General features: G+C 46.2%; 1 protein-coding gene across 3 annotated transcripts; it reads left to right on the top strand.

The window, feature by feature from the left end:
* The first annotated feature begins 502 nt into the window (after positions 1-502).
* On the top strand, positions 503-10894 carry LOC101160764 (hepatoma-derived growth factor-related protein 2). Of its 3 annotated transcripts, none has more exons than XM_011487167.3 (12): positions 503-793; positions 2060-2167; positions 2240-2304; positions 2900-3035; positions 3139-4356; positions 4540-4695; positions 5103-5636; positions 5966-6075; positions 6148-7294; positions 7936-8037; positions 8191-8398; positions 10356-10894. In XM_011487167.3, exons 2-12 carry the CDS (start codon positions 2084-2086, stop codon positions 10403-10405), a joined length of 3810 nt encoding a protein of 1269 aa, XP_011485469.1. In that variant the 5' UTR covers positions 503-793; positions 2060-2083; the 3' UTR covers positions 10406-10894. The 3 variants fall into 3 exon arrangements, with proteins under 3 accessions (XP_011485469.1, XP_011485470.1, XP_011485468.1); XM_011487168.3 differs by having other exon boundaries at positions 5963-6075; positions 8191-8289; XM_011487166.3 differs by having other exon boundaries at positions 507-793; positions 5963-6075.
* Positions 10895-12622: the final 1728 nt, after the last annotated feature.

Genomic DNA, 12622 nt, shown 5'->3' with positions numbered 1-12622 from the left:
GGTTCTGCACTGATCTGGTTCTCATCTTAACTATGTGTGTGAGCTTTTCTGGATCTGATTCTTCAATTGTTCCACTGTTGTTTGGGGTCCCACAGGGCTCTATTTTAGGACCCCTGTTGTTGTCTTTGTAGTTTGTGTTTTGGTTGGAGCGTTCTGCGTTTGACAGCAGGAGAATCTGCTCTTCTGCTTGGTTTAGTTTATTTGTTTATGGGTTTAATTTATTAATTATTTGTTTTGAATACAGCATGAATACAGTGTCTATATTTATATACACTACAGCATGCTTATAATATACAGTCTGGTTTCTGATATGCCTATTATTTATTTGGTTAATTATTTGTTTTTATTTTATTCAGGATGGAGGAGCGGGTGCTTTTTGATTGGCAGTTGAGTCGACCAATGGTGAACCCTACAACCTGACTGAGGTGTTTGAAAGGTCACTGTAGTGGGCGGAGTCAAGTTTAGTCCATACGCCCATTTCAAGAAGACCAAAAGAGTTGCTGTTTTTAAGTGATAGATGAAAGTTTATATTTTAATCTAAACGGTAACCCTAAAATTGTCGGTTCAATTGGCAAATAACTTACCTTGAATTTGTTTTTAATCAAATGCACCGTCTGACTCTGTGTCACCCCCATCTAGTTGGTACAACCCGGGACTAAGCGGGAAATCGTAGGACGTGACGTCACTCGGGAGCAGTGGTTAAACATGGCGACGAGCAGGAGGGAGTAGCTCTTTAAATGAAAGACTTTTCTTGATCACCTTTAGCATTAGCGGTCAGACTTTTCCTCCGCAGGTACGTACGCGTTCAGAGCGCGGTGGGCAGGCCGCACACGAAGCCCGCGTCTGCGGCTGCGCGGCCGAGCTCTGGCCCGGTTAGCCTAGGAGCTAGCATGCTGCAGTTTGTAAACAATGAGCTTTTCGGTCTGAAACCGCTGAGTTGATGCGAAACGGCTCTAATAACGCGAGTCCAGGAGGTTACATACAAGAAAATACTGCTGAAGTACTACTACCACGTGAAACTTACTTATACATGACAGGAAGCTTAAGGGTAAAACACAGCAGCAAATATCAACGCGCTAACTGTATAACCGTTCAGAACAATCCTCAAAGACTTAATGTTTTAGCAAGAAAACACATTTGTGTTAAATAAATGGTTAATTTCACAACATTTCACTGATAGCTGAAAAGTCTTAATTTATTTTCAGTTTATGAAAGAAAAAACAAAAAATGTACCAAATTCAGCAGCACCCATGAAAGGTTTTCCTTGAGTTTAACTATTCTGTGATTGTTTGTTTAGTCTGTTCATCCCTGGTTTCAATAAAGTTTTGTTTTTTGATTTAATAAACAAACAGGTGTAAAAGGGCCTGCTTTGCCTTTGTGAAACAGTGATATTATCCCAACAGCTTACACGTCAGAATTGATGCTGAAAATATATAAATGTGTAATAACTCTGTTTACTTTAAAGGCCACCCCGATGCACGCCGTATTTATGCCGTTTCTAACATGCTCTTGTGGCATTTTTGATAAAAGGGGACATAAATAAAGAAAATGAAGCTTAAAATTGAGGATTTCTTTATTCAGATCATTGTGAACCAGGAGCAGATGAAAAAATGCTGTTTTGTAAAAAGATCGTGTTTGTGAGGTAGAAAATGCAGTAGGCGGGTCTTCCTGCCCTGCTGGAAGGCTTTAATGTTGCTGCTATTTCTTTTGCACCGCCAATGTTATGTTGAGGGTGTGAGGGGCTGTAAGCTAGCAGGAGAGCGTGAACAGAGAGCTCTCAGTTGAATGGGTAAGGGGGCGGGGTTGCTCCACAGCAACAGTCCTGTCCACAACTTGAAAGGGAATTTCTAATGAACTCCTGGCGCTCTGCAGAAACTATGTCCTAGAAAACAACACAGGTTTTTGGATTTTAAATCGTCATAAACATAATAAAAAGACCACTGGTGACCCTTTGAAAACAGATCAGAAGATGATCAGAGCGGGACGTCAAACTAAAATGCCTAAATGTTTAGGTAATACAATAATGACGCATTACTTTTCTGAACTGTCTTCCTTATAGGTTCCATTTTGTAAAAGCAGCAGGATGCCCGGGAGAAACGGTGACCAGTTCAAAGCCGGAGACCTGGTGTTTGCCAAGATGAAGGGCTTTCCGCATTGGCCTGCCAGGGTATCGTCACACACAAACTCTGCACTCATTCCTGCTGCGGGCCGGTCCGGTAACCCTGCTGTGTGTTTGCAGGTCTGTAAGGCAGACGACGGCTATAAGAAGAGAGTGCCAGTGTATTTCTTTGGGACCCATCAGATGTACGTACAGCTGACCTTCTGTGTGACGCCATAACATTATCAGGATCATTGTAACCTATAGATTTATTTTGAGGGTAATTTAAAACATTTTAGAGATAACAACTGGTCCCATCATTGGTGTGTGTTCTTTAAGACACGTTTAAAACTCTTCTTACATCACCAGTTTTTGTATTAGTGGCTAACCTGTAGATTTTATCGACTGAATGCGTGTTCATCGTATGGATTGGCTGTAAGTCATTAGTTAGTCGGTTCAAATCTCAGACTGAAGCCACTGAGTAACTTATACATCCAATCCCCATTACACTGAATTTTAAGTTTTTCTATATGGAACGTTAAAAAATGTAATGTGTGTTAAGTTTATGGTAAAAAATATTTATTTCTTTTCTGTCAGTCCTTAACATGAAGATTTAAGTTTAAATCTTAGGATTTTTAGATTTCATGTTCAAGTACAAAAGTTTATTTAACATTCTTTTTACCTTTATTATGTCTGCAGCTTAATTTTTATACATTTTTATGTGGAAATGTTCAGAATTTGCATTGATATTATTTAACAGCTTCTAAAACATAACTCTTCCTGGGATTGATCTCACTTCAGAGGAAACATCCCACCACAGAACATTGTTCCTTATTCGGGCAATAAGATGAAGTATGGCAGTGGCGTTCGCATCCGAGGCTTCATGGAGGGCATGTGGGAGATCCAGAACACACCTGGGATCGGGACTAAGCTCAAGGTTTGGTCCTTCCTCATTTTGGTCTCATCGTTATGGATATCTCTGGTCAAAAGTTAAAAAACTTGTTAGAGGTGTTGGGTTTCACGTTCTGCTGTCCTTTCAGGTTCCTGGAAAGAACAATGATGCAAAACCCTCCAAACCGTCTGCAGCTGCAAAAGCTGCACCTGCAAAGAAATCTGGAACATTTAGGGGTGCATCTGCAAAAACATCTGCAGGAGTCAAGACTGCACCTGCCAAAGCACCTGCAGCTACTAAAGCTGCACCTGCAAAAAAATCTTTAAGATCCAAGACTGCAGCTGCGAAAACATCTGCATCATCTGACACTGCACCTTCAGAAACACCTGCATCATCAGAAGCTGCACCTGCAGAAACATCTGCAGCTACTAAAGTTGCACCTGCAAAAAAATCTTTAAGATCCAAGGCTGCAGCTGCAAAAACATATGCATCATCCAACGCTGCACCTTCAGAAACACCTGCATCATCAGAAGCTGAGCCTGCAGAAACACCTGCATCATCAGAAGCTGCACCTGCAGAAACATCTGCATCATCAGAAGCTGCACCTGCAGAAACACCTGCATCATCCAAGACTGTGCCGGCAAAAGGATCTGCAGCTACTAAAGTTGCACCTGCAAACAAATCTTTAAGATCCAAGACTGCAGCTGTGAAAACATCTGTAGCATCTGACATTGAACCTGCAAAAACATCTGTAGCATCCGAGGCTGCACCCGCAGAAATATCTGCATCATCAGAAGCTGCACCTGCGAAAAAATCTATAAGATCCAAGACTGCAGCTGCGAAAACATCTGTAGCATCCGAGGCTGCACCTGCGAAAACATCTGCATCATCAGAAGCTGCACCTGCGAAAAAATCTATAAGATCCAAGACTGCAGCTGCGAAAACATCTGTATCACCCGACACTGCACCTGCAGACACATCTGCATCATCCAAGGCTGCACCTGCGAAAACATCTTTAGAATCCGAGGCTTCACCTACGTCTCCAAAGCCATCAGAAGAGTCTGAGTGTGCACCTGCTGTAGCTCAAACTACAACAGCCAACACACTATCTGCATCTGTTGATGAAAAGCTGAAATCAAAGCCTGACAGCAGAACATCGTCTGGTAGAAGTACTCCCAACAAAGCAACTCAAGAGCTTCAAAGCCTTGTTCGGACTGCTACGAGAACTTCATCTAGATTAACGGCCGATAAGGCAAGCGACTCCAAACTTCCAGAATCTTCAGCAACAACAAAAGGTTCAAGAGCGCTGACCAGAGCAGCGTCTACAGAAGAGAGTGGAAGTGAAAGACAAGAGTCTGCAAAAGAGGTTAGTTTACAAAGAAACACAATCAGAAATACTGAGTTTAAATCCAACTGTATGCAGATGACTCTCTGCTTTATTTTAAAACTGCAACACCACAAATTTTTATACGAGTTTTAACTATGGATTTGTCCTTAAAAAGAAAGAAAAACATCATGAATCCATTCTGGTTCTTTTCTGTTTTTTCAGACTAGAGCGAGTAGATCATCAGAACATAAAACTGACACCACAGTCACAGCTGAAAAAGAAGCCAAAAACAGAAGACAAACCAAAGGAGAGACTCCTGCGGCTGACGGGGAGGAGGCAGCTCCTGCAGCTAAGAGGAGCAGAGCAGCGCCCTCAGAGGTAACTATGACGACCGCAGAGCAGATAACAGACAGCAGAGGGACCCAGAGAGCAGCTCACAGCCTGAGCCCTGATTTCAGAATCTGAAATCTTGACTAGTGTGAGTCACAAAATCTTTTAATGTCGCAGGTGCATCCTTATAATCAGTCTATTTTCACAGTTCTTCTTTCTTACTGCACCTTTTAGCTCAAATGTGACCTCCACATCCTCAAAAACTCATCAATATTGGCACAGACAAAGTACCCAGTGAAAATGAATTTTGGATAAAGTGAAGGAATAGAAATGTCCAAGTGATCTGATTTTGACAAAATGTGGATTCAAGGGAGAAAGAAAATGAAATGAGCGAATAATACTCGTGTTTTTATTTGAAGACCAACAAATGTTGAGGTTTTTGTGCTCTTTGTCAGACTGGTGAGGAACAGGAAGTGAAGAGGAGCACACCTGCTCCTGCTGTGAAGAAAAGGAAGGGCGGAGAGGAAAAGGGAGAAACGCAAGAGAAGCAGAAAGAAGAGAAGAAACATCAGGATGAAGGAAAAGAAGAGAAGACACTAGAGGAAAAGACACTAGAGAGGAGGGGATCGAAAAGAAAGAAAGAAGAGGAGACTGCTGAGGAGGAGAAGGAGGGAGTGAAAACGAGAAGAGCTGAGACAAATGAACAGAAGCAGGAGGCGAAGAGGAAAGACGGCAGAGGAGGAGAGAAAGCAGAGAGGGCGAGGAGAGAGAAGAACAGTGAGGTGGAAGGCAAAGGTAAGACTAGAGGGAAGGAGGAGCAGCCAAAAACAGAGAAGGAGGGAGAAAGGAGGAGGGAGCTGAGGAGCAACAAGAGCCAGGAAGAGACGGAGGTGAAGCAGGGTGACGGCGTGGATGAGAAGACAGAAGAGGAGGAAGAGAAGCGTGACAAACGAGAGAAGCAGACAACCTCAAAGGAGAAGGAGGACGAGGTAATCCTCCTTTTTTCATCTGTCACAAAACTGTGGGCGGGGCCTCAGAAAAGGAGGCGGTCCTAATGTTTAAAACAGCTCATTGGTTTAAAACACAAACTTGCCACAAGTGAAACCAACACATGTCAATCAAGCTTTTCAGAACTCAAAAGAGCAGAGGCTCCGCCCCTTTTTTAGTGAAAGAAACTGTAAAAATGACAGGAAATCTGCAGTCTGACTAGACAAACGCGTCAGACACTCTTGACGCACAGCCCAACTGTAGTCCGGTGGCGCCCCCTGCAGGTCCAGAGGTAGTACTTGTAATTCATGATGATCTCTGTCTTCAGCAGCCACACCGCTCCATCGCCGACAGGAGGGAGAGCCTGATAAAGTCGCTGAGAGGTCTGCTGAAGAACGGGAAGGAGGTGAAGAGGAGGAGGGAGGCGTCGAAGAGCAGCCAGTAAGAGAACCAACCGCCTCACTCTTTACAGCGGCTGCAGGTTTGAGGTGACGCATCTGTGTGTTCCTGCAGGAAAACCGACTGGAAGAAGATGAGGGAACGCTCTAAGGAAGGAGGGAAGACGAAGAAAAGGGAGGAGAAGACCAGCGAGAAGGACAGACAAAGGAAAGAGGAGAAGGAGAAACCAACAGCAGATTTGAGAAAGAAAGAGGAGAAAAGAGGAAACCGCTGGAGAGAGGAGGAGAAAGAGTCCGCTCTGAAGACTGAACGGAGAAGAGAAGTGAAAGATGAGAAAGAGGAGAAGCCAAAGCAAAACCGGGAGAGGAAGGAGAGTCGAAACGGAGAAACGGAGGAGAAAACCTCCAGCAGGAAGACGACGGAGAAGAAGAAAGATGAAGAGAAGACGGAGAAAGGAAAACCAGCAGAGACGGAACAGAAAGAGAAAACTTCTTCCACAAAATCAGCAGAAAACAGGAAAGACAAGAATAAAGCAGACGAAGGTCAGATGGAGCAACGAGGAGCCAAGCAGGAGTTGGAGGTCCAGGAGAAAACCGACAGACCGAAGGAGAAGAGAGACGACGAGAGGAGCGGGGAGGCTGTGCAGCAGAAAGAAGAGGAGAAGAAGGATGAGAAGAAGATCATTGGAAAGATCGTGAAGGCCTCCCAGGGCACAAAGATCCAGGTGAAGACCATGATGGGGGGGTCACCGCCTGTAGTGGAGGAGGACAAGAAGAAGAAGGAGGAACACGGGGACAAAAACCCAGACGAGACCAGACAGATTTCATCTGAGCTAATGGAGAAGAAGGAAGAAGTGAAAGAGAAGAAAAGCTCTGTTGCTGAGAGGAAATCTGAAAGACTGAGCACTGACCAAAAAGAAGAAGATGTGAGGAAGGAGGAGCCACCCAGGAAGAGAGGAGGAGCTGAGGTGAAACAAGAGCTGAAGAAAGAGGAGGTGGAAGAGAAGAGGACACGGGAGCACAAGAGGAGAGACGAGGGAAGCAGTGAATCTGAGGGGAAGAGTGACGGCCCATCCGAAGAAACGAAGGAGAAACGCACCGACCGGTCCGCCAGAACAGAGAGCCAAGGAGGACAGGCGGAGAGGAGGAGTCTGGACGGGACCGGGGAGGCGGAGCCCAAGAGCCGCGGCGTGACGCTGACCGACTCAACTCTGCACAGGATCCACGGAGACATCTGGATCTCCCTGAAGAATGACAGTCCTGTAAGACATGCTTCTGATGAACGAATGAAGAGACACCTGCTCCTGAGGGGGGGAGGTCCAGGTGTCTCTTCCTCTGAGGAGACACCTGGACCTCCTCCCCTCAGGAGCAGGTGTCTCCTCGGGGGAAGAGACACCCGGACCTCCCTAGGGGAGGAGGTTGTCCAATAGAAAATTTGGTGGGGGTTTATTTAGCTGCACTTCTTAAGGATCAACTCCAGAACAGTTTCTATTGACTTCACTCATGGGGGGTTCTGGTTCTGGAGGTCTATTTAGCTACAGCCCCAGGGCCTCATGGGAGGAGTTTGTTGAAGGAGTTTTTTCAGCATTTTCATTGTTGCTGAAGATAGTTTAAATATTTATACTTAAAGTTCTGCTGAAAAAAATGTTTTTAAAAGAAGATTTAATTTAACAAAACGTCCTGACTGATAACTGATGGACAACAATGATGTTCATAAACTACAGCAGGATTTTGGTTTCCTTCCCCCCACAGTGTGTGTGTGTAAGAGGGGGGGGTCCTTATCTTTAAGAAAGTAAATGCCCCCACGCATTTCTCACAGCATCTGAACACGGTAAAATTCCCCTTCCACTGAAATGCGTCTGGTGTTGGTGCTCAGATGTAACGTCCCGTCCTCCTCCTTCAGGACATCAGCAAGTGCCTGGCGGCGCTGGACCAGCTCAGCATGCTGTACGTGACGTCGCAGCACGTTCAGAGACACAGCGAGCTGGTGGCCACGCTCAGAAAGGTCAGCCGCTTCTCCTGCAGCAGCTTTTTAAAACGTCTCAGTCTCCAGGGCCTGAGCTGAGACGTGGAAACATTCACAGCAGCATCTGATTCTTTAGAGGAGAATGTCACTTTGACTCTTCTTTGACCTTTGACCTTCTCCCTGCTGCCACAGATGCGATACTATCGGGCCAACCAGGCCATCATGGACAAAGCCTCTATGCTGTACAACCGCTTCAAGAACGCCTACCTGGTGGGGGAAGGAGAGGAGGTGGTGAGTGCTACCTTTCTGCGGTCGCTGCTGGAGGAGAAGGAGCAGGAGGAGGCGCAGCGGGTGGAGCGCTGGAGAGAGAAACTGCAGGAGGAGGGCAACAGATCCCAAGGTAGAATCCTTGAAAGTCCAGGGTCTCCTTTGAGACCTTCACTGAATGAATGTCCACTTAGGGCTTAGGACATCCCATAATACTGAGCCTGCCTCTACCCCCATTGTGGGTGTGCAAGTTGAAGGACAAGGGTGGACTTACATATTTCTGAAGGCCTCATGGACTGTGCACTCCTGAATGCATCATACAGTGCATGCTCCTGAATGCATCATACAGAGCATGCTCCTGAATGCATCATACAGTTCCTGCTCCTGAATGCATCATAAGGTGCATGCTCCTGAATGCATCATACGGTGCATGCTCCTGAATGCATCATACGGTGCATGCTCCTGAATACGTCATATAGTGCATGCTCCTGAAGGCATCATACGGTGCATGCTCCTGAATGCATCATACAGAGCATGCTCCTGAATGCATCATACAGTTCCTGCTCCTGAATGCATCATAAGGTGCATGCTCCTGAATGCATCATACGGTGCATGCTCCTGAATGCATCATACGGTGCATGCTCCTGAATACGTCATATAGTGCATGCTCCTGAAGGCATCATACGGTGCATGCTCCTGAATGCATCATACGGTGCATGCTCCTGAATGCATCATACGGTGCATGCTCCTAAATACGTCATATAGTGCGTGCTCCTGAATGCATCATACAGAGCATGCTCCTGAATGCATCATACGGTTCCTGCTCCTGAATGCATCATACGGTGCATGCTCCTGAATGCATCATACGGTGCATGCTCCTGAATGCATCATACGGTGCATGCTCCTGAATACGTCATATAGTGCATGCTCCTGAATGCATCATACGGTGCATGCTCCTGAATGCATCATACGGTGCATGCTCCTGAATGCATCATACGGTGCATTCTCCTTAATACGTCATATAGTGCGTGCTCCTGAATGCATCATACGGTGCATGCTCCTGAATACGTCATACAGTGCATGCTCCTGAATGCATCATACGGTGCATGCTCCTGAATGCATCATACGGTGCATGCTCCTGAATGCATCATACGGTGCATGCTCCTGAATGCATCATACAGTTCTTGTTCCTGAATGCATCAGCTTCTATGTGCTCCTGAATGCATCATAAGGTGCATGCTCATGAATGCAGCAAACAGTGCATGCTCCTGAATGCATCATAAAGTGCATTCTCCTGAATGCATCAGGCTCTGTGTGCTCCTGAATGCATCATACGGTTCCTGCTCCTGAATGCATCATACAGTTCCTGCTCCTGAATGCATCATACAGTTCCTGCTCCTGAATGCATCATACAGTTCCTGCTCCTGAATGCATCATAAGGTGCATGCTCCTGAATGCATCAGGCTCTGTGTGCTCCTGAATGCATCATAAGGTGCATGCTCCTGAATGCATCATAAGGTGCATGCTCCTGAATTCATCATACGGTGCATGCTCCTGAATGCATCAGGCTCTGTGTGCTCCTGAATGCATCATACGGTGCATGCTCCTGAATGCATCATACAGTTCCTGCTCCTGAATGCATCATAAGGTGCATGCTCCTGAATGCATCATACGGCGCATGCTCCTGAATGCATCATACAGTTCCTGCTCCTGAATGCATCATACAGTGCATGCTCCTGAATGCATCATACAGTTCCTGCTCCTGAATGCATCATAAGGTGCATGCTCCTGAATGCATCATACAATACATTCTCCTAAATACGTCATATAGTGCATGCTCCTGAATGCATCATACAGTTCCTGCTCCTGAATGCATCATACGGTGCATGCTCCTGAATGCATCAGGCTCTGTGTGCTCCTGAATGCATCATAAGGTGCATGCTCCTGAATGCATCGTACAGTTTCTGCTCCTGAATGCGTTGAATGTCTGCTTTCACATGTTCTGCTGTTCTCCTCTCAGCTGCTCATCCTTCATTCTCTGCGTTTCTTCTTCTGTTTCTGCCTCTCAGAAATGTTTTTTTTTGTTCCAGGTTCCAGTGAAGCCGTGTCTTCGTCCCTCTGTGACTCTGTGAAGGTCTGACATCGTGGATCGTGTCCTCATGAACACCCCGCATCACGTTGGCATTAACGTTTTTCCGTCACGAAGCTGCAGATGCAGGTCTGGACTCTGCTGGGCTGAAGCTCCGCCCTGCTTTTCACAGAGAAACGTGTCTGAAGCCGTCACGCAGGCATTAACATGCTGTTGCATCACTTGAACTTTATTTTGAAAGCTGGTTCTCTGAACGTGGTAACCTGATTGAAAGCATTAAACCCTTGAGGATTTGGTTCAGGCCTGCAGAAAGGCGCCGGACGAGCTGCTGTGTTCCTGTAAAGTCTGTATAGAAATGTTTTATGGTGTCACGCTGGGATTTGATTGGTTTAGATGTTTTTATTCTGTGTAGGACTGTTTCCGATCTGTTCTGTAAAAACTCCTTTTACTTTGAAACACAGGTTTTTTTATGAAACCAAACTGTTGTTTGTTGGTTTGTTTGTTTTATGCAGTAAAGGTTTGATCCTGAAAAACTCCCTGATCCAGTTGAATGGATTTGCGAAAATCCTGGTTTCATCTGACCTTCTCCTGAGTCCAGAGACCTGGAACCTTCAGTGGTTCTGCTCTGAGTCCAAAACGCTACAAAAACACACCGTTATGTAAAGAGGAAAAGGTTCAGAGGTCCAGCTCTGCCCGTCAGGATTGTTCAGTGTCTTCCCCAAACATTTGACAGAAGAAAACCCTTCCCTCCATCCTGTGTTTGTTTGTCCTCGTCTCTTTCTGAACCTCAGACGAGGATCCAGTTCTGCTGCTGGTCTGAACTCCTGGATCTTCAGTCTGCAGCCTCACTTTCAGCGTTCGGAGGGAACGCTAACACGAGCAGAACATGTTCTTCAGAACCACTGAGGAGAAGATGTCAGAGATCAGAATCTATCCAGATGAAAAGCTGCTCAGTAGTTTGGAGTCGTCCATGACTGATGCATGAGTGACGCTTCTATCTGCAGTCATGAGCTGCAGAGCATCAGCAGAGTCAGAGAAGACATGGAGATGAGGGATTTCAGACGTTTACTGAGGCGTTTTCCTGCATTCTGGCTTTTATTAACGCTTAGTTACCCATAAAAATGCATTCATGAAAACCTTTTATTTGATTCCAAAATCCCTGCAGGTCAGTAAGAAGATGATGCGTTTAAGGACCACATCAGAGAAGCAGAATTCAAGCAACAAATTATTTTTAGGTCAAATATTTCAGTAATCTAATCACAGAACAACAGGTTTTGATGTAAGTTGATGGTAGTTTATTTAGGAATGGCACTGATTGATCAAGTATTCATAATTAGGTATCAGTAGTAGTGTTTGTGTGAAAAACGTACAAGTGTGTGTCAGTGATGAATTCATGAGCAGCATGGTTAAATCTGCTGCTACGGCGGTTTTGGAGGATCTGGAACCAGGAAGACTGGAAAGAGGGACACAAAGGGCCCCAGACCTGAGCGACTGGTAGAACCATGGAGGCGTCACGCTTTCACCACTGCTGGGACGATCTTCAACAGGAGAAGAGGGACGCGGTGGACGACAAACTCCTGACCCCACCGTCCAGCAGCTCTTCTCTGTGCCTGAACTTTGTGGGTTTCTTCAGGGCCTTTGACAGCCTCCATCGTGACACACTCTGGCCACTCCTGCGACACCACGGGGTCCCAATCAAAGTGACCCAACTGATCCAGAACGTCCTGCCGGTTGTCCACAGGGGACAACGACCAGACGCTCTGACAAGAAGACTGGTGTACGTCAAGGATGCCTCGCATCACCGTTTCTGTTCCTCCATGCCATCAACGGGTTGATGAAGACAACCGACAGAAAAGAGCTCGCCATCCAACGGACCCCCGGTCTCAGCTAGACGACCTGGACCTGACCCGACCTGGACCTGGCCCAGCTCTCACTGAACCGGATCAGAGGCAGGACATTAAGGCTGCACCATTGGCCGTGTGGTGAATGTAAAGGTCCGGACTCAGGGGCTCCTTCACCGGACTGAAGACCACCTGGAGATCACATCTCCTCCCAACTCGCACCAGAATTCACCTGTTCAACTCAAACGTCCCGTCTGTCCCACAGACAGAATCACGGAGAACAACTGAAACCAAGAGAGGTGAGCTTCATCGGTTCTAGTCTGAGAAGAATCCTGAAGATCCACCGGCCTGGAACCATCAGCAACACAGAACCGGGGCGGATGCCCTATGGAGGCAGAGGTCAGAAGGACCCTCCAAGAAAACCAGC

This window comes from Oryzias latipes, chromosome 18 (genome assembly GCF_002234675.1).
Source record: "Oryzias latipes chromosome 18, ASM223467v1".
NCBI lineage: Eukaryota > Metazoa > Chordata > Actinopteri > Beloniformes > Adrianichthyidae > Oryzias > Oryzias latipes.
The sequence above is the reverse complement of the archived record's forward strand: the minus strand, read 5'-3'. Positions and strand labels throughout refer to the sequence as shown.

Bases quoted from the DNA above. Each gene is read 5' to 3' on its own strand.
- LOC101160764 (XM_011487166.3), top strand. From the start codon at position 2,084: ATGCCCGGGAGAAACGGTGACCAGTTCAAAGCCGGAGACCTGGTGTTT. The intron at 4,357-4,539 runs GTTAGTTTACAA...CTGTTTTTTCAG, and splicing joins GACAAGAGTCTGCAAAAGAG to ACTAGAGCGAGTAGATCATC. The intron at 8,399-10,355 runs GTAGAATCCTTG...TTTTTGTTCCAG, and splicing joins GGAGGGCAACAGATCCCAAG to GTTCCAGTGAAGCCGTGTCT.